Genomic DNA, 22,907 nt, shown 5'->3' on the forward strand with positions numbered 1-22,907 from the left:
ATATGAAATTTGAGTTCACATGAGTAGAGTTCTGCCTTAGTCAACATGAAGTGTGTTACTTTTATATAATAATTTGTTGCAGCTAATTTTGATTCAATTTATTGGGAACTGCACTCTTATTCTGTAGCCTTTCTAATGAATTGGAGTGCTAAGAGTATTTGCTACTACCAGTGGTTGGTGTTCGCTATCACGGTACCTCCCGTAATAATGAATGTCCTAAAACTGTTGTCACAGTCGAATCAAAATGCTGCTATTCAAAACCGCACTGACAGTTTGATGGCTTGTTCGCAAGTGTCACAGAAATTCTCTAGAATCACATTATGCCCTTTATGTAGCACGCAGGCAACAAAATGCTGAGACAGATGCTGTTTGCAACACTTTGGTGTATAACCACACTTTTTTCTGTCAACCAGTTGTCAGCATGCAGAAATGTGTGCACATTCCATGTATAACGAAGATATGCTGTTGAAGCTACTACTTGTCATGTTGCTGTGATTATGTCACCAAAGAAATGTGTTTGCACCACCGGTGAAATGTGTGCTACGTTTTCAGAGCCCCAAGCTCTTAATATTGCAATGGTTCAGCTTCACACATGCTGTTATGGCAGATAGTGAGCCTAGTCTGAGAAAGCTTGGTGATGGGACGCAAGGTGCCTCACACAGTTGCACATTATTTTTTCAGCTGCTAACTTTAAGAAAAGTGTCAGAGCAAAAGGTTCGCCACGATGGACCACGGCTGCCTAGATGGGTCGCAGGCATGTTTTGAAATCGAGTCCATTGAAGTGATGGACAAAAACTTTTATGAAAGCTTGTCTGGTAGGGATTAATCACAATCGGAGGTCGAATGGATGCCAACCACAACAAAATGGCAGTCGCAATGTCTTGCTCTTTTGTTTTCTTAGTCTGTATCTATTTTACCTTTGACTACCTTTCCAATTTTGTCGGGGTATAGGCCGTGCTGTTTGCACTGGTACCTTAGGGACATGGCTGGCCACGAAGGGCACTGGTGTGTGCAAGCCTATGTTGTTTCTGCACATAATGTACAACTGTTGGTGCAGAGTTCCGAGGTAGTAGTAGTGGCACCTTAGTCACACGAGCTTGCAGAAATTTGCTGCCATCTTCTCGAGACAGAACTGTCACGTGCCAATGTGTGTGGGAGGAGCCCGTAGCTACAATGGACCCCAAAACACCGCAGTGCCAGAAATGTTCTTTGCTTATCACACTAGTTAACAAGTAGAGGCACACGTATAATTGGAACATTTTTTTACCTCTCTATTTATGAACTGCCATTGAAGGCAGCTCACCACTTGACTACAACTTCCCGCAGGTGCACCCTCGAGTGCAGGCCTTACCAATATGGTAGACATTTGCAGTTTTAGCACACCAGTTAATATAATGCTGTGCTAAGATAATCATTCTACTTAATCAACATCACCCTCATTGGACTTGTAGATAAGGTGCAGTAGAAAAATCAAGCTTTTGCATCATCTGTTACAGAGCAGGAGCTAAGAACAGCAGATTGCATGTATTGGCATATGGCTCAATGCTTTCAATAAAAATTTTTCACCCTACACCTTTTGTGCTTTGTCATGCATCAAACTACAAGGGCAATTTTTTTTTTTTTTTTTGGATGTGGCGTCTGTCAGCTATGTTCTTTTTGCCTTATTCCAGCAGACATATTTGCACAGTATAGTGTGTGAAGGAGCCTTTGGCATGAAACTAAAGGAAACTTCTTGAAGCATTTCAAATAAAATGCAGCTACACCAGTGACTCATAGTAGGCTATACACAGGCATCAAGGCTCCATTTCACAGAAGACGTACTGCTGAGTAAAAGCGAGTGCAGCCATTATTGTCCGTCAAATACCCATGCATTATTTTGTTTTAAAGTATGCTGAAGGAAACAAATTGTCAAGTAGGACTGCTGTTCTCAAAGATCAGCCAGGCGACTTACCGCATCTAGATGTTGCTCACAACAATAAATCCAAATTCCCCAAAGCAGCTTGTGGTAACAGTGAAGATTCAAAGTGACAAGCCAAGGCAGGTTTTTTTGTTCAACACTAAAAGACTAGCAGCATTCAAAAATGAAATGGATGTTGAAGGGAACTTATGCAGGCTCTCTTGTAGGTCCAGAACTGCAGGATTGTGGTCTTTTAGGCATTTCCTTGCATCTTGCACAGTGGATTTCACATTCCTTAAGTCTTCAGCCGCAGCAGACCGTACCAACACTTGCAGAGAATTGCGAAAGCACCGGCACCAGCCACAGCAACTGAACCTTGACTCCACAAAGCTTCATTACACAGACTTCCATTTGCAGCTACGCAACTAATTTTGTCCCACTGAAGCCAAAGAATTTTGGTTCATCATGTATGGTTACAGATGAATGAAAGCACAGCTGCATGGGCTTCCTTTGCAGGTTCAAAACTGACATCATCATTGCGACATAGCAGCAAAACATGCCACACCCCTGGTAGGTAGGCCAAGAAAGCTTTGCCTTAAATCTAAAAACCTTGCAACTTTGTGGTGCAAGACGCTATAAACCAAAATTGATCTTTCAGCAGCAGTGGAAGAGAACTCCGCTCATTGATTGTTCCTACAGGAAAAGAAACTTCAAAGTTGATGCAGACTGCAGCTGCGGAGTTATGAATAGGGTTATGCCTAGATGTTTTTCAATGTACTTTTATATGAACCTGATGTGCATGCCTACTGCTCTACAGCAATGGATTTTGACACGAACCCAATTATGAAATGTGTAATGATCAGTTCTGAACTCTAATGCAGGAATGTAGTTCTAATAGTTTCTAATAGTTTCTTGGCACTTTTGATAATGTACTTTGACAAGCCAGTGTACATTAAAGGGATGCTAAAGAAACTCCATGATAATCTGCATTATCAGTGTCATTTTTTTCTCATGATGGCCATTGTGGTTCAGTAAACATTCTTGAAGACATTTGAAGTTCAGCCTTTGCCTCTAAGAATACAACGTAGTCCATTTTTACCAACGGAAATTTCACTAGGCCCTAGCAGATGGCATTGAAATCTGTACGAGAATTATACGAGAAATGTACGAGAAAGCTGGTACGAGAATTTCAACAAAGCATTGCCACCAGTCTTTCGGTTTCACATTGTTTTCTGGCCTATCAAGCATCTCCTTGCGGTAAGAGTGACTTTTCTGGCACTGTGGAAGTTTATTTTACCAACACAGCTCAAATCATTTTTCTCTTTAATGTCCCTTTAAAGTTAACACCACAGAAGTACACTTTAACCAGGCAGCCTTTTTTTTAATTTGGTTCACAAAATGTCTGCTTAGTTGGCAGTTACACCCAGCACCAGGGTTAAACCTACCTGTTCTCACGGAGACCACTACTCTTTGAAGTTGCCACGCAAGAATGCCAGCACCTAAATCTGTCAATGCCACTTTGGCAAAGTGTGACGAGACCATCTGAAGAGGAGGTTCGCACTGTCCTTTTATTTCAGAACTTTGAGTTCTCAGAGTCATTTCCATGGGAATGGGGGAAGCGCATGACAATTTTGAAATCAACTTGTTCATTTGCCTTTCCTGACTGAAGCAATCAACAAAAATTGCCGAACTGAGTCATAGGAGGAGGAGGAGGTGGAGGACAAAGAAGCATTACTGTTTTACTACCAGTAAACACAGTGAGCCTGTAAACACTGTCTTCTTGTAAGAGCTAGATAGTAATAAATAGTTATGAAACACGCTTCACTAAACACATGGCCACCTGCCAGCTTGCGCTTGCCATCTCATCATTGTTACATCATTTCTGTCTTGGGTGCGGGAAACACGACTTGGTCTGACTAAACTGAGTACTGCATGACATTTATGCCAAATCTGGCTGATCAGAACGAAGTGGCATTTTCAGAACGGAGGATTATGAAAGGGAAAGATAAGGTGGAAAGTCCTAAAATGCATGGGGTGTCGTAGTGTGCTAAATGAGATGGGTGTAATTGGGAATAACAGCTCTTTCCCATTCTCCAAAAATGATTCGTGACATACAAAAACATATGGGTCTGTAACAACACATGAGGAAGGGGGAAAAAAAAAATTGACAAGGTGCCACTCAGCAATGTGAGAGAGAACAGCAACAAGAATCTAAAAAAAAAAGGCAGTGAGTACAAAAAATTAAAAAAAAAATGACAACAGAAGACAAGGTGAGAGAATTATCTACAAAAGCTGTCCTTTCTTGTGTTCTCCTCCACTAGGGGAAGCGATCATGATACATACATACACATTCCTACATACATTTTCTTTCATCACACCATACACACACACGAGACTTCCACATTTTTCAACATCCTCTCTCACTAAACTTTTTCCCTCCCTCGGGATACGAGAGGAGGGTGAGAAAAATTGAAACATCATTCCTAGCCCCCCTTTTTTTTGTTGCAATGCGTTGGTTTGGTTCTCGCAGCAGACTTTCTTCCTTCACTTCAAATGAAAAGAGAGAAGAGGGAGAAAGAGAAATGAGACATAATATGGAGAAGCAATGTCCCGTCCCTACTGACATCACGGGTTTCTGAGGGCTGTATAGCAGAAGGAGAGCGGCACTGTGACATACATGCACAAAAATTCGATACACCCGATGAACACACAGAGGAGAGAGAGTCCACGGAGGAAGAAAACCTTCCTGGCTGCCAACACCGCTGCCAAGCACGACAAGAGCGCCGTCCCAGTGACAACAACGCGGGAAGTGCAGGCCTGCACACTTGCACTTGGGAGTAGACAGCAGGCCCTGCCTCAAAAGGTCTCGGAGTTCGTCTTCTCGGCGTCTTGGGAGAGAACGTTCACCAGTGGGGCGACGCAGTTGCTTGGAATAATGGTACCTGGGCAAGACAAGAAGCTCGAGTCACTCACTAGGACACAGTTGTGATGACGCAACTTGAGAAACAAGAGATTAAATTACGAAACGACTGCTATCACAACACACTGATCACAGAGGACTAAAATGAAAGAGAGCGGACACACACTACACCAGAAATAATCTCTGAGGTTTAGTGTGTGAAAGCAGTACAGTGAGCCAAGATTGATGAAATGCTCTGAATGACTTTTTAACTGCCAAGGTTTATTAGACAGAGGCACGACTCTACAGCGGCATAGGGCGCTGGTATGGTGGTGCTATCACACCCTGCTGCTGTGCACCACATGCTGTGCGCACAATGCCTATGTTCCGGGCACTCCACATACTGCAACAGTGGCAAAAGAACATGAATTGTCGGTGCTTTGCAGCTTTAGGAGAATAGAAAGCGCCAGTAAGATTTTTTAGCATAGTGCAACCATGTTACTGTCACTGCCTCAACTTTGTGCGCGCTACCCGATTTACATGGCACCTACCAAAATGCTCTGCAATAATTAGTTGGCAGTGGCTGGTTCGGCAAGGCTAATATTATGAGCGCTTCACGCAATGTAACGCTTGTGCAGGTAGGTTACCTGTACGCTGGTGGTGATCAAGCTTCCAACTCCAGAAAAGAAAAAAAAAATTGCTATTTTACTTTCCCTACATACCATATTTATTAGAATATAAGGCGAAGTCTTTTGCCCAGAATCATTAGTCTCAATGTCACCCACACCCCCTTCGTCTTATATGTGAGGCTGATATATTCAGTTAGTGTTTGAATATGGTAGCAGCTGCACCACATTTCCAGCAACCCAGATTTTAGAGGGCAGCACAAATCATAGTAAGCTTATTAATAAATCTTGGCTGTATTTTTGCATGTACAGTCGCCGACTGATCTTTCGGACTCCAAAAATTCGGACATGCTCGATTATTCGGTCTGCTTCGCGGCACCGTCATTCTCCCCATAGACCATGATGTAAAACAACTGCCAAAAGTTCGGACATCTTGCAACCTCTCGTCTGACTTTTCGGACACTCCTTGAGCCAACTCAATCGAGAGCACCATGCACCGACTCTGACCGGTGCATAGTTTGACTTGCTGAACGCCATTTTTGTTTTGAATGGAGCCTCCTTACTATCTCACGAAGTGGCGCTACTGCGAATCCCCGCTCATCATCATCGTTTCTGCCTGGTTTGATAGAGTGGCTACAGCAGTTCCGGTCTCAGCTTAGTAAACCATGTCAAGACAATCCAGCAGCTGATTTGTTTCTTTCTTCGTGCACAACGCTGCGAGTAGGCGACATTTTTTGTTTGTGCAACTGGTGTCGGCGTGACGCCGTGGTGATGTTTGCTTTGTGTGCTGTGTCGAGGTTGCGGTGATCCAACGCAGCATACGGAAACATCGCGTCAAATGTCTAATGGCGCCGACTGTGCCCACGCAGATTGCGCTGGGGAAAGCCGGCAAGTGGGCGCTGGGAGGCCTAGAATTTGTCGCCTTCCGATGTGCTCCCTACTGACGCCGAAAATGTTCTGCGGAGACCTGCGCAGTGGTTGCATTGCGATTCCGGACACCGTCTCATTTGACAGTTTCACTGGTGCTGACATGCGCAGAACTCAACGACGGCGAGATCATTCGACAAGTTTTTGCGGCACCACCGGACGACGACTCCGAGTCGGAATATGACGTACCATGTGCTACGCTGCTGTCGCATGCGGAGCGTGTACAAGCAGTGACTGTGCTTTCAGCCACCTATAGTGACCGTACGACCCTTTCCGAGATTCAGGCTTATCTGATTGCGTGTAAACGGAACAGCGTGCAATGGCGCATTCAAGATTTCTTCCAAGCCTACTGTCGAGCCTGAATAAGTGCGTGGAAATAAAGGATTCTTTTTCTTAATCTGCTTTTTTGGACACCTGTTCATTCGGACATTTCCGCAGTCCCTGTGAGGTCCGAATAAACGGTCGGCGACTGTATAACTAACATCAAGAATTAGAAAAATTTAACAGTAAAGGCAGGGCGCAGGTTACACAAAGCCTACAGACAAAGTACAGTCGAATCTAAGTAATTTGAACTCAAAAATTTGTTCGAATTAAAGGAAGCTAGTGAATGGCGGACTTACCTGCAGTGGCGCATTTGCACTGGGCTTACACATAGGAGGGAAGTATCAGAAGATTTATTCACATATATTTACAAATTACAGTCAACGTCCGATTTTCCAGACTCCCTAGGGGTTGCGAAAACGTCCGAAATATACGGTGGTAAAAAAAAAGAATGAATGAATGCATGCATGCCTTTTACTGCCCCCAAGGTCTCAAATCACCACAGGCACGCCCGAAATAGATCGAAAGGCCTGCCAGTACACTTATTAGGTGTATCAGTGCTTGTACTGTCGTAGGAGGTGGTGGGAGCACGCTTGTCTAATTAAAGGAAACATACCATCTCCCGTGACAATTGCCCCTTCTAACTTTTGCTATGCTTCGCCGCGTAACAATCCTGTGTTGGGGCGAAGCTGACTTTCGGGAAGCAGCATTATGCGACGTGCCATGCTTTCCACGCTCTGAAGCCGTTGTCGAGCATTACAAAGGCAGAGTCGGCGCCATTGCTAACAGCGGCGAATTGTTTCAATGAAACACATGGCACCGAACAGCAAGAAGCTTGGTAGCGAACGTCGAAGTAGCTAGGCCCAGCGTTGCCACGGTGTGGCTACGGCTGCCAGCGGATCTGCGTGCGAGAGGGCCGGCTCGAGGCGGCGAGATAACCAAAATGGTGGCGGTGGTGGCTTGGATGAATGCCGCTTCGGACCTGCGGTCATAGCAAAAAGTCCGGAACATCGGACGGCGAAGGTTTTTGGCGCACGAAATTTCAGATGTTCTTATACATTCACTCTATGGGGTACATGGCGATGCTGCGAAGGCGTTCGAATTATCAGGCATGTCTTAAAAATTGGGGGTCCAGAAAATCGGTCGTTGATTGTACGGGACATCCATCATTAACAGTAGTAATCTGTGATGTACGCCTGCACATGCCTGCGCACAAATTTCCGCCACGTCCCCCCCCACCCTTTGCGCGCGGCGTCAAGGGTCTCTCCTAAGCTCTTCCTCTATGGCGGGGTCAAAGAAATGCTTGTTGGAGGCACCGTCGCGTGATTTGGTGCACTACTGAGAGCATTTTCGTAGCGCAGTATGTTCGAATTACCCGTCACAAATCCTTGCCCATTCGAATTACCAGGCATTTTTGCTTATTGGAATACACAACTTCGACGGGACCACAGCGTCAGTTCGAATTAACGAGATTCGACTGTATTTTGCAGCTCAGCCACTTCAAAACATAGCCAATGTGGCCAAGAACTGAACATGCACACTCACGTTCCAAGCAATGTCGTAACTGCCAAGCCACTGTTGTAACGTAAGGGAGCAATTGCAATAAAAATAATGCCATAGATACTTTGTCCTTGTCAAGAAAACAAGGGGTGCCAATTATGTGCAGTGTGGTTAAGGACAGGGCGTAGAGAAGGAGACAAGCTGCCCGAGACAGAAGTAGCGAGTTACATTAGGCATATTGCTACAGTCGAACTCGGATATATACAATGAGTTATTGTGTAGAACATGCATCTGTAAAATCCCCTTCAATATCTATGCATAAAATTTTTATTTTATATATTGAATTACCTATATCTTGAATTCTTGTGTGATCCCTTCAGGTTCGATATATCTGGGTCCAACTGTTCAATCACAGGAAGCTTACATGATCTACTAAGCTATTTCACAACTGTAATAACATGGGCAATTCCAAGGTGCACTACCAGGAACAAAAGTACAGTCAAACCAACTTATAATGATACCGGTTTTAACAATATATCAGTTATAACAATGAGAAGTTGCTGCACCGTAAACTTTTGTATGTTTTCTATGGTGAAATAACCCGCTTACTACAATGCCTCCATGCTGCATTATCGGTTATAACGATGAAGTCTGGCTGCTGGGTGTCCGTGCTGAAAGGTAATGAAATGTGAAATTCTTGAAAAGAAAAAAGCAAAAAAAGGAATTTGTGCCACTGCACGATCGCCTGACGCACCAACGGATGCCGCACACACATTTTCCAGCCTTCTTCACATCGCCAGCCTCGCACGCCTCTCTCCCCTACTGCCCTTCCACCACTCCGAACAAAAATGGGCTGCGTCCATAGCTCTACAAGACACTCATTGTTGCTCCCAGATTGCTCGCTGGCCTCTAATTCTACGCAGTTCTGCCAGCGGATTAAGTTGCTCGTGCCTGTCTTTGTTGGTTGTGTCATAGTGGTTCCTGGCTGCATGGTTTCTCAGCCTCGTTTGACTCGCCGCAGAAACGGAAGATGGCTGATGCGCCCGCTAATCGGCAATGCACTACGTTGCCAGTGAAAAGAAAGTGTACTGTTATAGATTTGGAAACGAAGTGCTTCTAACCCATGAGATGATCGTTGCGACCGTGCTTGCATCGGATAGCGACGGCGATGACAGCGGCTATTACGCACTAGTGCAGCCTGCCTCAACATTTGTCCTCGCACTGGCTGAGCGAATGATTCCGTCCTTCTGGGGCTTTGCTTTCATGAGGGACCTTCCGCTACACTACGTGGAAGCATCTGAATGCCTTGGAGAAGGATGTCAGCAGGCTTCCCGTAATGCAAGCAAGGCTCACAGACATGAGATTTTTTCGTTTAAGCCAATATGTGGAGAGATACTTGTAGTGATCTCACCGAAGCATTTCTTCTGGATTTCTCAAGCTAACAGGCTGCCGCGGCAACCTTCTTACATACTTAAAAAGACCCCTTTTGGGGCCACCCAAGCGATGCCTTGGTGGAGTTCACATGTCTCTTACCGCCTGTGACGCTTCTTTGCAGTTGTTACAGCAGTCCCATTCTTGAATGCCGACAGACGCGGCTTGTTACATATGATTGGAGCACAAAGGATAGCAGAGTTAAACAGTTAAACGAGTGAACACAATCCGCAGCCGGATGGAGGAAGGTGGCCAGGAGTGACACTGGCCTCCCCGCCATTATACTTTCTCACAACAGCTCTGTCATTCCAAATTTCTTTTTTTTTATGTAACCCGGTTATAACAATGCAATTTTTGTGGCACTTGAATATTGTTATAAACAGGTTCGACTGTACCTTGAAGTACCCACACTGCTTTAGTCATACAGCACTGGAGTCACTTTCGCAATGTCATCAGTTCCATATACGTACAACCCACTTCTTTTCTTGTTCTTAAAGGAGCACTGACACAAAAATTTGAAGTCGAGATAACTTGTGAGATTGATTTAGTTGGTCACACACACATCGACTATAAAATATCAGCGGCGAATATCACTTAGAACATATTTAAAATTAATTTTGAAGTATGTGCGCGCAGGCAACCACAAAGCAGAGCACCTCGCGACATTGACATCAACCGGGATTGTAAGTTGGCTGCCATGCGGCTTACATGTGCTCTTCTCCTCTGTTGTTGCTTGTTCTAGCTGTTGTACTTGTAGTGGGACGCTCTCCATGTTGCTGCAACTGCAGTTTTTGTTGTGTCCATCGGGATATTTCCCACACTATCAGCTTGACTGCTCGGTCACAACGTTTAACGCCGATTTGTTGTGTCTTATCATTGATTGTGGCCAATGCGAGCGTTTTGTTGAGGTTCGTCCTCGCCATCGCCGGCCACAATATCTGAGTCGCTAAGTGATTGGCCACGTCTAAAGCGCGACACACATGGAGCGATTTTCCGTGTGATCTGTAGCACGGCGCGTCGTGTGCGACTTGCCGCATGCGGCGATTCGGGACACATGGTACGAATGAGCGAGCGGCGGCCCAGAACTGGCACCCCTGCGTGGAAGTTTGGAATGCTGCGTAACTTCGAACAGAAAGTGAAAGCAACCGTATTTGCACAGCTATCTTGTTTGAAACAAACGATTACAATATAAACACGTCTATGCGAGCACTGTAGACGTGTTTCCGCAAGCCCGCGATAGCAGTATCGGATCCGTTGACAGCCGCCGATGGCCAAGAGCCGGCAGGCATAGCTCGCTGGGCCATCGAATCCGACACCGGTTGCGCTTATGACAAGATCGTTTGCAGCTTGTATAACGAAGCGCCTATGTTAGTCAGCACAATGTGTACACAGTTATGTCACGCTTAAATTGCAGCACATTTGATTTCTTTGGCGCCAACAGAAGCGAAAGAGCATGCTAAGCGAGCTTGCGATCGCCGGGAGACGATGTAGGCCTAACTCGCTGGCCGTCTATTCAGGGACGAGGGTCGTTGCGATGTGTCCGCAGCTCGTGATAAAGCGCCTAAATTCGTTAGCACAATCAATGCCTGAACATTTATGTTTCTCTTAAGTGAAAATACGGTTAGTTTTCCCGGTGCCGTTAGTAGCGATGAGTAAACAGGCCAGTCAGGCGAGCCGCTTCATATACACACAATTGCTGGCGCGTCTGCGCTTACCGCGTCAGAGTAGAAATCATGCCAACGATTTACTATTTTGCACAACGTTTTATAACTCGCACTCTTTCGAGGTCACTTTATTCTAGAAGTTATTTCGCGTCAGAAACAAATTGTAGCCCATTTATGTGCCGCCGTCAGCGGAGAAAGAGGCCCACGTTTCGACCAGGGAGAAAAAAAGAAACAGACATGATCGGAGTGGTGAGGCGTTCGCTTGCCGGCCCCGCCCCACCAGGTCTACCACGTGGCCATGACGTTCACGCTACCGGCGCTGTCATTGGCTGCGGTCGCCCAACCGATGTGGCAGTCGCACAACAATATTCAGCAAGTTGGTCGCACACGCTGGCTGCGCGTCAGAGCATACGTCACGGCTTTTTGCGAACACGTGACCACTTTGTTTACATTCCCGTTTGTCCCGTCTCGTTGCTCTCTGGAACCGAAACTTCGCCTGGTCTCTACAAAAAAGACTGCAAATAATTACCTGTCGTGCTCTGAAGTAAATGAGGTTTCGTGCTGTGATTACTGGGTCATTAACTACTTATTAAAGCAGAAAAAACCACGTGGATTTCTTTTGTGTCAGTACTCCTTTAATAGCTCACAGTTTTGTATCAGTACTCACTACATTGTGCTTTGCCTTTCTCTCTCTCTCTCTTTTTGGCCAATTCACATTCTTTTTCTCTAGGGACAAATATAGGTGGTGTCTAAAACATGGTATCGGACATGTTCCCGGCTCCTAAATTGCTTCCGGCCCATGCAGCCAGCAAAACCATAGCCTTTGAGATGTGTTTCTGTTACTCTGAGGCAACAGTTGCTGGGGCATGGCATTATGCACCATCTATATTCTCTAACCACATTACACATTTCTTGCTCTTGCCAGCCTTTCCCAACTGCCATAGCACCCATTTCCCTTTAAAGTGTTCCACCACCTCTTCCCTAACGAAACACAGACAGCTGCTCTATCAGACTGCAAACACACTCACCGACGATGCGCAAGTTATCCTCAGTCTTGAGGCGCACCACCTGCAGTTTAGAGGAACTGTGGTGGCCATGGACTGAGCTCAGCACGCTCTCCACCTTGGCCCAGACAGCCAAAACCGACCCGCTTAACACATGGTAAGTGCGCCGCCTCAGCCCGATCTCACACACCATGCCCATAGTCTTCTTGCGACAGCTGTTGTACCTGTTTGACAAACGGGAGAAAGAGACCTTAAACGTTTGGCCTCAGCATAATAAGTGCAATGCTCCCTCACATGCACATGCACTCAAGGGCTACAAACTGTCAACATTCAACACTGTTCGCTATATTCTGCAGACAGGCTACAGCCTGGCTTGAGCACGTGGTTCTTGTTCTTAGGGCAACAGTCTGTGTGCACTTCAGAGACATCACACACACATTGTGTGGAATGATTTCTGCTTTAATGTTTATAAAGTTTCAAAAGAAAACCGCTTGGAAAATGAGATTTAATATTTCTTCAGGAGCCAAAACAGAAATGTTCGTAATGGGAAGCACACTTTCCCATGGCTCTACGTCAATGCAAATGTAATAATTTTCCAAACAGATGCACACACATGCAACACACAAATATTCACAAGTCACCAGCCGCACATACAGAGTCAAATATTCTCTATGATGGCTACTCAAGCACTGAGCAACACACAGGGACAGGTACAGTACAAGCCAGCACGACCTAATACAGATGACCTAACATATACTGAACTTGAAGGTGATCACGAAGTAGTTCAATATATCAATAACTTGAAATAGAAAATATGCCAATCTGAAGCCTCAGCACGTCTTGAACGGTTTCCTGAGATAAAGGTAAGTGGGAATTTACCTATTTGCTTCTTCACGGCCATGTCCCATGTACAAATGTTAACTGCATGCGAATGTTGCATGTTACTTGTGCCGCGGAGATCGCAACGCTAACCCCCCAAAAAGACCTCTCAAACGCGAGGCCGCTCTGCGTCTCGTGCATGTCCAAGTGCTTGCTGCATGTTTGGTTCAGGATAATGTAGAAATGAATGCAGTGCAGAAGTAAACCAGTCTGAATGGATAATGTGCCCTGCCAGCATCAGTGCAGTTGTACCTCGCACTGCTAATCGAGTGCGAACAAGGAGTTCATTACCCCCATAAATTCCTGCAGTGTAATGCATTCCAGAAAATTTCACACAGAAAACAAACTGCCTCTAGCAGGCAAGTGATCTGCTGTTTGTGCTTCACCACTGCGCAAGCAGAAGTGAGAGTCCTAATCGAAAGAACAGAAAACTGGGCTGGTTGGTGTTGATTCATGGTAACGGCCAGTATAAACAATGAGGAAAAAGTACAAATGCAGCCTTACCAAGCAACTACCTCACTGAAACTCTATGCGGTCACAGCGCAGAAGTGGACGCTGCACAGTCTAGCATGACTGCGAAGCCGTGACCGGCGGCTTTCGGTACGGATTGACGCTGCTAGCATGGAATTAGAACATGTCTCATCTCACACTTAAGCTACCAAAGCCGCCAGACCAGGCTGAATCTATTGCTTCGTATGCTAGCTTGGCTGGCCACCAGCCTGTCAGTCTATAGTTCGGGTGTGCTGAAGACAGTGCACAAAGTTGCCAAATGAAACTGCATTTGCTTGCCATATATTTGTGTTTGAAGTTAACGACATGGTTGACATGGTTAAGCTGACATGGTTTACTGCTCTAAACAAACGAGACTGGCATCGGTTTTCCCCATTACATGCTCATACAATCACGTCTGATTTTTTAGACTCCCTAGGGATAGCAAAAACATCCGAAAAAGCAAATTCAAGCTTTATATCCCCCTCGAGGACTGAAATTACCACAGTAACGTCTGAAATAGCTTAGGGCATGCCAGTACAATTATTAGTAGTCTCGGCCCTCGTACTGTGACAGGAGACGGCAGGTGCGCTTGTGTATAATTAAGGAATGCATTTATACCTCGTAACAGCAGACTCTTTACACTCTTGGTATGCTTCACCGCAAACACTGAATATGCTTGACCCCGTAGCACCACTGCGTTGCGGCAAACCTTACTTTTGGAAATCATGCTTTGCATGCTTTGACGTAGACGAAGGTGGAGTCCGCGCCATTTGCCAACACAGGTGAAATTTTAAAATGAAAAACAAGGCACACAAAATGGGAAGCCTGCTAGGCCTGACGACAGTAAAAAACTATTACTATGGCAGCCACTCAATCAGTGTTTGAGAGTTCTGATTCAAGGTTGCGAGATTACCAAAATGGTGGCGGCTTAAATTAATGCTGTTTTGGACCTGGTGTCATTCCAAAAGGTTTGAAAAACTGAAATAAAGGTTTCAGAGTCCGAAATTTCAGACATCCTTATACACTGGCTTTATGGGACATGCTGCAGTGCTGTGAAGGCGTCGAAATCGACAGGCATGTCAAAAAAGAAAAAGCCCGGGTCGTTGACTGTAAATCAGCAAATTGCATTAAGGGGGGACACAACCATAGAAATAATGTTCTCCATCTTTTTCATAAATATTATGAAGCTTCCCAGTCTAGCGATTACCTTTGGGTTGATTTCAAATATGTGATTAATTTTGCTGTTGGTCAATTAGTTTTCAAGATAATTTACATTCCATTCCATTCTTTAAAGCCACAATGGAAAATAAATGGCAGGATACAAAAATTTTTGTAAAAATTAAATTAAATTATGGGGTTTTACGTGCCAAAACCACTTTCTGCTTATGAGGCACGCCGTAAAGGAGGACTCCAGAAATTTGGATTACCTGGGGTTTTTTAACGTGCACCTAAATCCAAGTACACGGGTGTTTTCGCATTTCGCCCCCATCGAAATGCGGACGCCGTGGCCGGGATTCGATCCCGCGACCTCGTGCTCAGCAGCAATTTTTGTAAGGCATGGCTAGATAGCATAAAGAGTGAAGCATAGCAAGCACTTTATCTAATTATTAATAGATGTTTTACAGTCCACTGAATATATGCCCACAATACATGGCAACCATGTTGCAGAAAATTTAGCAAAATAATTTCTGATATGAAAAAAAAAAAAATCTGCTTGGTAAACTTCATAGAGTACGTAATTAGGCTCCATGCTACAAAAAAAGAAAAGTTCTATCTGTTCTTGGTGTTAAGATATCAAGGCCTGAATATTGGATGTAGCACAAAATTTGCATTTGAGAAAAGTACAAGAAACAAACAGCGCCAGGTATGGAGGGACATGGTGTCCAGAAATAAGATTTTTGTTATTTGCTCTGGACGCATGAAACTTTCAAGACACATCCAATTTTGTTTGCTGGTAACAAATATGCAATTCAATTATTTTTCTAAGTCAATTAAAAAAATAGTTAATTTTTTCTGTGTTAAAAATTTCTGATGTGACTCGCAAGAAATGTATTGCGACAGGAGAGCTCAAGTTAAGATTGTTTCTAGATGTTAAAAGTGTGCAACTTCGCATTTCGATGTTTGCATCTGTTAAAAACATGCTAATGTTGCACCGTTACACATGTGAATTCTTGTTGGTGATTTCTACAGGATTTCAAAATATTGCAGAGTCTAAGACACTATATCATAGTTTTTATCCATTCTCTGACTCACCAGCATTCAGGCAAAAAAAAAAAAGCATGGCTTGAATGAAATGAGCAGAAGGGACACAGTGCCGATCCCTAAATTTGAGACTTTAAAGAACTATACTTAAGAAAAACACAAGGAAGTAAAGAAACGGCGAAAATATACATTTCAAGCTTCAAACCAGGGAAATAATAATTATGCGCAATATAATAAAAACACACAAAAACCCAACTGCAGATGTTGACATCAGGCGCACGTACAGACCCGTAACAGGATATGGAATGCACCAACGCGAACCCACGTACGTGCAAAATTCACGGGAATAGGCATCGGCACACATCATCTGCAGTCTCCGAAGTGAAACTCTACACGAGCACAAAAGGCAATGGTTTTCTTCGCTGTTGTCTTATTGCTGATGCAGTATAAGATTGCATGACACAGTGACTTATATCCGATCTTATCGGCTCGTCTGAACTTCGCACAGCTGCCTCCTCTTTCTTGCCGTAGGAAGCAGAGATGCTTGCGCTTCACTTTCTTTAGGCGCATAGCTGGTCCACATTCAACCCCCCCCCCCCCCCCAACTGAGAGGATCGATTTGTCGCTTATGTTTACAATGTGATCAACAAAGAAACAGCAGATAACAATTTTCAAAGCAGGCTCACTGGCAGGCCTCGCAGGCGAACACTGCACTGGTAGTGTCGAGACGCTAGCTGTCATAGCAACAGCCAATCGGAAGATGCTTCACAGCATGCGGGCGCATTGAGCATAATAGGAGGGCCACATGCATATTAAGCTTCATCAGACCGACCCCTGGTTGTTTTACGTTTGCGTTTTTCCTATGTGGTTATCATAGGTGAGGATGTGCGGAACTGTGTGGGGAGGCGCGACTCGCGCGTCCCGTGATATGTTCTTCCCGCATGGCGCGTCTCCTGTAATCCGGCTTCGCCGCGTGGCCTGCGTGATGCCCGCAGCGGTCGATGTGGTTGGGGCGCAGTGCGAGAGATCGCGCGAGTGTTGCGCTGCTAACGCCGCCTCACGGCAGGGTTACTTGGGGGCGCAGGGGAGAACAGGCTGTCTCTTCCCCGGCGGGTCGGCAAACAGCGTGGACGTCCCGCGCGCCGCCGACCTATGCTTCTGCGAGACTGTCTCGCGTGGCCGCCTTGGAATGCGCCACCGTTCGCGTGACAGTACGCGCGAATGACCAGGCGTTGGGATCCAGCATGGGGCGAACATGTTCGCTCGCTATCCGGTCGCGGTGAGTCGGACTTCTAGATTTGTCGCGCGCCCATCGGCATGTTTTGTGGATAGCAACTCGGCTAGCAGACATTGATCTATGAAAGGTGTAATAAATGCCCTTGTGATTGTTTGCACTACTGTGTTGTCGTTCCTTTGTCCCAAGAGTATGGGAGGAGAGATCCCACAACTGAAAGGTGAAACTTTTGAGCTTTTGACCTAGACCAAGATGGCAGAGATCAACCACAGGAAAGACAAGAGATAGCTCTATGAACTCCGGTGTTTCTGGGCGATTATGGGCTCCTTTCTCGCCATCCGTGCTGACAAAACAATTTTTCCTTTTAACACTTAGGGTGTATTTTTAGGCAAATCATTTGGTACAGTGTAGATTAGGCATAGCAGATGCCCAAAGAAGTACTAGTTCCCAAAATCTTTTTCTTTTCGGTTTTCAGGGCCCATGTCCCCCCTTAACTGAAAACATACTACAAGGGCGTCGCTGTTTTACTGATGCCTGTGAATGCTTCAAGAACACTTTGAGCAAACTCACCAGTAAATGTGACTACATGTGTTTTCAGATGATTCATATTGCTCTTGCCAATGGGGTTGCGCTTCATCTGGAGTGACCTGCAAATTTGGAAGAGTCAGGCCAACGGCACCCAACATTTGTCGGACCACGAGGGAAGAGCAGCAAATAGTGACTTACTTTCTTGTACTTGCTCTTCAGCTCGTTGAGACTCTCCTGGCGGACCTGGAGGCCCGTGTTTGGCCTATACAGGCGGAACAGCCGTTCTTTTTTCTCCTTCGACCTACGGGCTTGGTCCGCAACAGCCAGCACTGCTGTCTTCTTCCCACAACGTACCTGCATACCCAGAGAACAACCGACAATGGCCATATTTAAAAAGGTTCACAAGCACATAAATTTGCAATAGTAAGTCAAGGTCTGAAATGGGTGTGGCTGCTCGTATCAAGGCAACATGAGCTAAAATATTTGTGCGGATGGAGTATAAAAAAATTTAATATAGTTAGGGTTGTGCTAGGACTTGTGTAGAGTAAAGCTGCGTTTATGTGTTCTGGAAAAAAAATGTGAGAAAAAAAAACTTACTAACCAGTAAAACGTACAATGTGCAGTAACTAAAAAAATTTGACAGGCTCCCCCCAACTACTGTTGACATCTACATAATACGAAGCGTCGCACGTTGAGCTGATGATGCTCCAGTGGCCTGAGATGCGGCTTGTTATTTTCTTATTACGTGGGAGGTGACGGGAAACAAACAAAATCGAGCTGGCGGGTGACGCCGGATGCCACCGAAACAAAACGTGATGACCACATCGTGCCACCTGCAGCAAGGAATGGCTATGCGTTTTGTCACCTACTAAGAACGTGCAGTATGCTACCAATGACACTAAGCACCACAAGCTGTAAAACAGATACCGTATTTACACAAATGTAAGTCGACCCCTTTTTTTAAATTTGAAAGTCTGAAGTTGGGGGGTCGACTTGAAATCGAAACCAAAACATGGCCCCGCCAAAAAAAGCGATACCAATTGGAGCTACAACGTAGTTACAATTTTATGTTTGCTCTATGGCTCTACCCGTATCTTTGCGCTATCCCACGTGTTTGTTCGCTTTTCGGGTTTTTCAACATTTTTGAGAGTCTTACAGTGCATGCAACACTCATGGGGGAGTGTCGATAGTTGATGGAAGCGCCGCTGTTCTCATTTGCGGTGGCACCCTCAGAACGGCAGTGCTTGCAGGGAGTATCGGTAGTTCATGGAAGAGCAGACATCGCTCGAGAGTTTCTCTTTCTCTGTTTAAAGGCATTGGTATTGGTTTGACGCGTTCCACTTGACTGCCGGCTACGTGCTACTTCTATGCTTCCCCAGTCGTCACGAGTGCTCCAGGCCCACTAATCGTTCGGCACTCGTTCCCAGCAACGTTCAAGAGGGCTGCCATCCTTTACACCGAAGAAACAAATCACTGCACAGCGGGCCGCAATTTCGATGTTTCTAAACAGGTGGTGTGAGAGTGGCGACTGCAGCGAATAGAAATTTTCACCGGTGTGACGGCAAGTGAGAAATTTCCCATGTGCCGAAGTATGGACGCTTTCCGGAGAGCTGTAGGCTAAGCTTGCGGCGTACGTCGCTGAAATGCGTGATCGGTCCCTGCCGGTGAAGTACGACGTGGTCATGAAATAAGCCCGGACCTCCGCCTTAATTTTAAGGTTCTGCTCCGCCGTGAGTACAACGAGTGGCTGGCGGCAGAAGACTGCGAAATTACGCCAACCGGACCTGTCAAAAGAGCCTCCCTGATAGCTGCGTGTGGTAGGGTGCATTTGGCCTGGGCTGCTGTTCTGCAAGATGTCCTGGTGCGGTTGTTTGCCAAATTTGAAATTTCGCTGGACCACGACGCGCTGTGGGACTGCAGCAACGATGACGATGGCAGAACTAGTGAAGACGAGTAGTCCAGTGACCATGTCAGCTACTAATAAATTTTCACTATCGAATGCGCCCTCGGGTATGCTCTCTTATTTTTTTTTTCCGGTCAAGTGATATGGGGGGGTCGACTTGCATTCGAGTAGACTTACAATCGTGTAAATACGGTAGGTAAAGATGCTTATCGCTATAGGCTTGGTGGCGATAGCTGAGAATGTGGCATGTGACGACCTGGTCGGAGATTTCAGTTACAATAAGAAACTGCGTGCCGTCGCTTTTCATGCAAGACGGGTGGCTATATACTGTTCTTAATTGTGCGTGCCTCGTGCTTTCTCTTGTCTGCATGGGATCTAGCAGCAGGAAAACATATCACATGATTGAAGTTTGGCGATGTACAGAACATTGGTGCTGAAAAATCGTGTTTTCTGGGAATGTTTTAACAGGTAAAAAATGAGCATAACTCTACTGGGTCATTTTTTGTGTTCTCGATCGCAAACATTGGCACCGGGAAAACGTACATAATGAGAACGTATCAACGAAGTGCTGTTTTGATTTCAAATTGAATAGTGAAGTTCAAATACTTCCGAGCCACAAATCGAGTATCTAGTATTTGATTTCACAAGTATTCAGTAAATGACCCGGCTGGCCAGTGCACTGACACGTGCAGCATTCCTACAGTGTGCAATCTCTATTGGTACAAGGTTCGACCAGGTCAAATGGACTGATTGAAACAATGCTACATGAAAAGAGGAAAAAAACAACAACAAAGCATGTGGAAACACGGAAGAGTGTGTGAAGATCGGGCCAATCTTCGAGAAAGAAAGAAAGCATCGCTGAGATACGTTTGGACAGTGCATCTACGAAAGTACGGCGGAGAGTCGCAGCAGGTTGTGGTGCATTCCACGAGTGCATTTTAGAGTACAGCTCTTGTTCCTGCAGCAAGCGTCGGTGGCGCAAAGGTGCGTTTAATAATAGTGCGACGTTTTCGGCACGGGTGCTGTCTGCTGCTCTCTTCAGAGCATGCGCAGAGTGATCCCCAACCTATGCGCCGCTTTTAACGGCTGTCTTTGACCGTCGGCAAAGTGGCGCAGGCACCTTTTTTCTCCGTGCCAAGCGCCGTGGGTCAGCGCAGTCGGCACGATGAACGTGCAGATGGAGCTTGACGTCGGGCAAGTCGGACCGCGTCTGGTTAATAGACGTTGTTCTCGCCAACGTAACGTAGCATATGCGTGTGTGCGTGCGCTCACACTACGTCGGAATATATATGCACCTTAACCGAGCCATTTCTTTTCTCTCCTACTTTCATTAGTTAGATATTTGTATAATTCAAATTTTCGTGGCATCCCCGCGGAATTCGAATTAAAGTGCTTTTACTGCATCAACGAGGCTCTACTGTAACATGCGAAATTTTGTTGCAGTTGGCATTTACACGTCAACACATTGTGCAAGGGGGCGACATGCTCGAATGATGCAGTGGCTCACCTGGTTGGAAAGGTAGTAGCCTTCCTCCTTGCCTGTCAGCTCCTTCCAGATGTCCTGCGAGGCTTCAAAAGAGAGGCCACGCTCGACGCTCACAGTGTGAAGCTCCGTTTTGGCTGAGCCAGTGGCGTGACTGCGGATGAACTCGTCGACCTTTACACGCCGCACATTGTCACCGGCTGTTCCCAGGTCCAAGATGCCCAGGTCATAACGACCGGTCTTCTTGGCCTCGGAGATAATAGCGTCCAGTGTGTCCGTGAAGTACTTGAACATGGCATTTTGAAGCTCAACTTCAATGCCTAGGATGCGGTTCAGGAACTTGCTCATGTTGTTGTAGTCTTTGTCAAGTGTCTGCATCTTGCTGAATTCATCCTCATTGACCAAGCCTACACCGACCAGTGCTTTTCGGCAATCTGCACAAGAAGTACATAATGCATAGGTCTCCAAGCACACCCAAACACAGAAACCACGGCAGATGGCAGACTGCTTTTTTAAGGACAATGGAAAATCTCAAGAGAGTGTGTGCAAATACTGACAAAGCGCTGCCATTCTGCAATCTTGCAGGCAGAAAACATACAAGAAACTATACGTGTCACAAGTGTCATTATGGAAAGAGACTGTGCTGGCACAAAACGTCATACTGCATTGGCACATGCCTGCTTAAGATGTTGCCAGGAAACTCGGCTGCCATTAAACCAAATGTACGAGGGTTGATCCAGAAATAAGGTTCCCATCAATTTTATAAATGGACAACATTGTTTATTCTCATAGAAATTTACATCATTGGAAAGATGAAACTTTGCTCTATTTTTCTAAATAATAGCCATCTTTTTCTACGCATTTTTGTAGACGGTGCTCCAATTTCAGTAGCCCAATGTCGTAGAACTCCGCCGCCAACCCTTTGAGGAAGGATTCACCTCTTCTTTGACTTCATCGTCGCTCTGGAAGCATTGGCCACTCAAATGTTCCTTTATCTTGGGGAACCAGTGATAATCACTAGGCGTGAGGTCTGGACTGTACGGTGGGTGGGGCATGACAGTCCACCCAAAGTTAAACACCCACGTTTCGTCTCCCGTAACAATGGAGTCCAAGAATCCCTCCTTATTGTCTTGACACTTTTGAAGAAACTGGCGAGCACAGTCAAAGCATTTTTCTTGTGGTCTGATGTCAACATGTGAGCTATCCATCTAGCACAACACTTGTGATACCCCAATGTTTCAGTCAAAGCTCTTTTCACTGTACCGTAAGAACTCCCAGGAATCTGAGCAACAAGTTCATGGACAGTGACCCTCCTGTTTTGAAGCATTTCACGTTGGACCATCTTGATAACCGCCTCCGAAACTGACGGTCTTCTACTCGGTTCTTCATCGTGGGCTTCTTTCCGACCGGCACTAAGCTCTCTGCACCACTTTTGGGCGTGTTGAACGGACATACGGTTGTCACCATACACTTCTGTCAACCAACGATGAAGATCCATGGGTGGAGTCTCTTTGGCGTGCAAAAAGCGAATTACGAAACGAATCTCGCACTTGGCAGGATCAACAATGAGAACCTCCATATCGGACAGCTGCTGAGCCAAGAATGTTCGGCGCAGCGAAGTGCGGCCGAGAGGAATAAGAGTGGGGGAACAGACACGCACAGCAGTGTTGCTGGATTTCGCCTCGCACCTTCCTGTGTGGCTAGAGCTCTTTGGGAACCTTATTTCTGGATCAACCCTCGTAATTACAATCGAACCCGCTTATGACGATACCAGTTTTAACAAAAACTTCGGCAGAGACACTTAAGGCTGCTTACGCGTGGTAATGAGAAAGCATTGTAGTCACTCTGAGGAATGTTTTGACATAGGTATTCATCCGTATGTCGTCATGCACGTTGTAAACTTGCAAGGCGTTCTTT

At 45.7% G+C, this 22,907-nt stretch overlaps 1 protein-coding gene across 1 annotated transcript in view; it reads right to left on the bottom strand.

The window, feature by feature from the left end:
* Nucleotides 1–3,444: 3,444 nt before the first annotated feature.
* Nucleotides 3,445–22,907, bottom strand: part of sno (Protein strawberry notch) — a 99,451-nt gene continuing 79,988 nt past the window's right edge. Inside the window, exons 22-26 of the mRNA XM_075686001.1 lie at nt 21,015–21,424; nt 17,803–17,958; nt 17,647–17,723; nt 12,294–12,493; nt 3,445–4,839 (exon numbers count right to left, since the gene is read on the bottom strand). Coding sequence (XP_075542116.1) covers nt 4,754–4,839; nt 12,294–12,493; nt 17,647–17,723; nt 17,803–17,958; nt 21,015–21,424 — 929 coding nt within the window. The 3' untranslated portion in view covers nt 3,445–4,753. The remainder of the gene's footprint in view (nt 4,840–12,293; nt 12,494–17,646; nt 17,724–17,802; nt 17,959–21,014; nt 21,425–22,907) is intronic.

The sequence above is a fragment of the Dermacentor variabilis genome, chromosome 3 (assembly GCF_050947875.1).
Source record: "Dermacentor variabilis isolate Ectoservices chromosome 3, ASM5094787v1, whole genome shotgun sequence".
Classification (NCBI taxonomy): Eukaryota; Metazoa; Arthropoda; class Arachnida; order Ixodida; family Ixodidae; genus Dermacentor; species Dermacentor variabilis.